General features: G+C 37.0%; 1 protein-coding gene across 3 annotated transcripts in view; it reads left to right on the top strand.

Annotated features, from left to right (window-relative positions):
* Window positions 1–474: 474 nt before the first annotated feature.
* The window catches only part of LOC311065563 (interferon-induced very large GTPase 1-like), an 11,207-nt gene continuing 7,927 nt past the window's right edge, over window positions 475–3,754 (top strand). For 2 of the 3 annotated variants that reach the window (XM_084085962.1, XM_084085963.1), the window contains exons 1-5: window positions 475–548; window positions 1,436–1,566; window positions 2,379–2,489; window positions 3,107–3,214; window positions 3,602–3,703. In XM_084085962.1, the coding sequence (XP_083942088.1) occupies window positions 1,517–1,566; window positions 2,379–2,489; window positions 3,107–3,214; window positions 3,602–3,703 (371 nt within the window). In that variant the 5' untranslated portion in view covers window positions 475–548; window positions 1,436–1,516. The remainder of the gene's footprint in view (window positions 549–1,435; window positions 1,567–2,378; window positions 2,490–3,106; window positions 3,215–3,601; window positions 3,704–3,754) is intronic. The other variant, XM_084085964.1, reaches the window with a different exon arrangement.

Below are 3,754 nucleotides of genomic sequence, written 5' to 3' on the forward strand. Positions count from 1 at the left end.
AAATTAAGTCGGTCGGATCAGTGGTTCTCCAAAACAGATCGATAAATACGCAAATCCAAATTATGGTCAGATCAGCAGTTTGGGAAAAGTGACACAGATCACAGGCAGACAGACAGATGATGCAGAGGGATATATGACATTAGGCAAAGCTTTTCAGAAGGTAATTATCCTTTAACAACATGATACATTGCTTGTGTGATTCATGTTTTTGTGAATGATAGTGTTGCTTGCTGCTCAGCTCAGCAACACTTTTAACACATATCTCCTGGCATCACCATGTATAGACATAAAAGGGTCAGTCAGACAGACAGACAGACAGACAGACAGACAGACAGACAGACAGACAGACAGACAGACAGACAGACAGAGTGTTTACTCAATGGCAGGAAGCTTGTTCCTAAAGGCGGGGCCCGAAAGGAAGAGCCTCTACTTGAATTCAAGGATCCTGCATCCTAATTCACAGACTTGTTGGAACCGCTATGGAGCCAGCAGCAAGGAAACGTAGTTGTGGATAATACGATTATGTTTTCCCATTTAGGCTACAATACGTGAGTATTCTGACTGCAATATTTTTACTTTATTTTACAAATCACCTCCTAGCCATACATTTATACAGAAATGATATATATATATATATATATATATATATATATATATATATATATATATATATATATATATATATATCCTGCATGATAGATGCAGCTAGGATAGAGGTTAGTAGTGGTGGAAAGTATCTAAGTATATTTATCAAGTACTGAAGGCTACTTAATTTCAATTATGAGGCACTTTTACTTTACTTTACTTTATACTTCTACTCCACTACATCTCAGAGGCAAATATTGTACTTTTTACTCCACTACAATTATATGAGAACTTAGTTAGATCTGCTAGTTTTGAAAGATTTTTAAAGTTAAATTGGACATTGTGCATTATGAGTACTTTTACTGTAGCTACTTGAAAGTAAATGTTTAAACTTTTACTCAAGTAAACTTTTTAATTCAGAACTTTTACTTGGACCAGAGTATTTGTCATATTGCTACTTTCTGAGTACGTCTTCCACCACTGGATAGAGGTAACCATGGGAACGGTCGGAGCTAGGCTCCAGCCAGGCACAGGAATGTATACATAACAGCTCTCCTCCCAAACTGTCTGGCAACAACCAGCGTTTATCATAACAGTGTAACAGAGTCAATTTACCACTTCAGCTTCCATTTACAAATAGCTTGTCAACTATGTTGATAAGATACAAAAGCAGCAGAAATCACAGCGTTGAAAATGCATTTTCTAATAAATGTTCTTATTCAAGGCCACCCTTGTATGCTTTATTTTAAATATGCTTTATTTCAACATTAAAATTGCACTATAAATGCGTGTGCGTGTTTATAATACATTTCATAAACCTGTAACGTTATCCTTTTTTTGGTCTTGCAAGGTTCCAGATCTAAACATGCAGTGAATGAGTATCCAATAGCAAGAAGCTGGTTGAGGACAGACTCCTCTAAGGGAAATCAAAATGGAAGAAGGTCACGTACATCAAACTGAGGACATCGTCAGTTCTCCAGGGTATGTGCCTTTTCTGAGTGGCAGGGCAATCCAACGCTGCAGGACAGGACTTTCATGGAGGCTATGAAGGCCATGGCCACCGTGGCCCGGGCCGTCAGTTTGGCCTGGTGTCCCTAAAAAAGACAGTAGATGCCAAGAGGTCACAGTTGCCTTGACGCCCCATCCACACTGCCCTGGCTGATTTAACTGTTTTCTCCTCTGCCTCTTTCCTGTCAATAGAGTTTTTAGACACCAGTGACATTTGTTGAGATTCTGAATGTGTAACTCCCCAAAACTATCCATCCCGATCTTCAAATGAATCCAGTAACTGATTATTCCAGACCCGAGCATGTATAAACTTTTGATTCAGGAGTTTCTACAAATAATTGCAGTTTGTAAATACCATTACATTATTTTGTGAAATTAACAGCATTTTTTTTTTCTTAAACAAAGTACATTTTTACTGGTCTTCCTGCCCTGGCATTTGGCCTTTATGTTCACAAAAAACACCAAAGGCCAAGTGGCTTTGCCCTAAAATGATGAAATTCCAGACCTGCCACCCTGCAGCATGTGAATAATGACTGTTAGTTAATCAATGTAAGCGTGTGTATTCATACATAGACCAACAGTATAGTGATGAAATATATAAGTAATGAATAATGATCTGTCTTACACTTCCGTCATACACTCTTAGATAGTGATTCAAATAATACAGAATAAAATGTATTTATAGTTACACAAGGTACAAGGTAGTTATTAGTATATAATATGATACATACATGCATGTATTCATGTAATAGCAATTATGTGACTTTTCTCTGCATGACTTGCAGGGTATTCCAGGAGAGACAATGCTCCGTGTCCTCGGAGCCTGTCCCTTCAATGCAGAGTGATGCAAATGCACCAGCTCTTTTCACAGAGGAAACACACCCTCAGCAGGAAAGGTAAGTTATGCTGAAGTCTAAAAAAGGAAGTATTAACGACTTCCGTCTATTTAATCACATTCTTAGTCACAATTACAGTTTACAGTTGATATGCTGTTTTATTATTATTATTCACATCTCTGGAGCTTTATTATTCCATGATTATATTTATTTACACAATACTATTATTGTGTTCTAAGAACTGATTTTCAAGCTAACATTGCATTGCAACCAGTTGTTAGTTTGCAGATCAATTATTGATTACAAGTGACACAGTCTTAAGTATAGATTAGGCGTTATTCATTGAGGAGTGCAACCTTTCCAAACATTAGTTGATTGAGCTAGTCACGTAGTTGCAGAGAAATTGGACAATTACACACGCACGCACGCACGCACGCACGCACGCACGCACGCACGCACGCACGCACACACACACACACACACACACACACACACACACACACACACACACACACACACACACACACACACACACGTACACATATTCTTTATATATATATTATATATATATACATACATACACATATTCTTTATATATATATACATATACATTCATATACATTCTTTATATATATATATATATATATACTGACCCATTGGAAAATGTTGACTTGCAGGTTGAGTGCAGTGGGAAGCAAGTTGTCAACACATTCATCATCATTCAATGATGATCATTCAATTGACACATCTCTTAATTTCAAATCACAGCCTGTGTCAGATGAGAGGTGAGACACTTTTTAAACATAGAGTTGTTTAATTGACCTTATCTCACTCAAGTATTGTGCATAAGTAAAGTACTGGGGTATATTTACTTGACCGGTACTGCTCAGTTGCATGCAGATTAAGGAATTTACACTTACACAACTCCATGCTTCAAATTGAAAGAGTGCACTCACAAATCCAGCTTACAAGTTAGCTTCAAGATGAAGGCTTTAGTTTACACACAAATGATGTTATGTACAGTTTTTTTTTCTTAGACACAAGAAATGTAGAAAACTGCATACAAGTTTATAAAAGTGCAAATACAAACCATTATTTAAGTTTATTATGATTGTTTATGAAAATGATCGTGAGAATTAATGACATTTAATATTGTGAAAATGAATTTGCAGGTCAAATGAGGAAAGACAACCGATCCCTGATTATGAATCAATGAGGACTAGTCAATCGATTAATAATCCGCCACATTTCAGGGAAGACCCACCAGAACATGGGTGAGACACTGAGAAAAGATTTTCTCTCTCTCTCTCTCTCTCTCTCTCTCG

The sequence above is a fragment of the Gymnoscopelus microlampas genome, assembly GCF_963454915.1.
Source record: "Gymnoscopelus microlampas genome assembly, chromosome: 2".
Taxonomy (NCBI): Eukaryota; Metazoa; Chordata; class Actinopteri; order Myctophiformes; family Myctophidae; genus Gymnoscopelus; species Gymnoscopelus microlampas.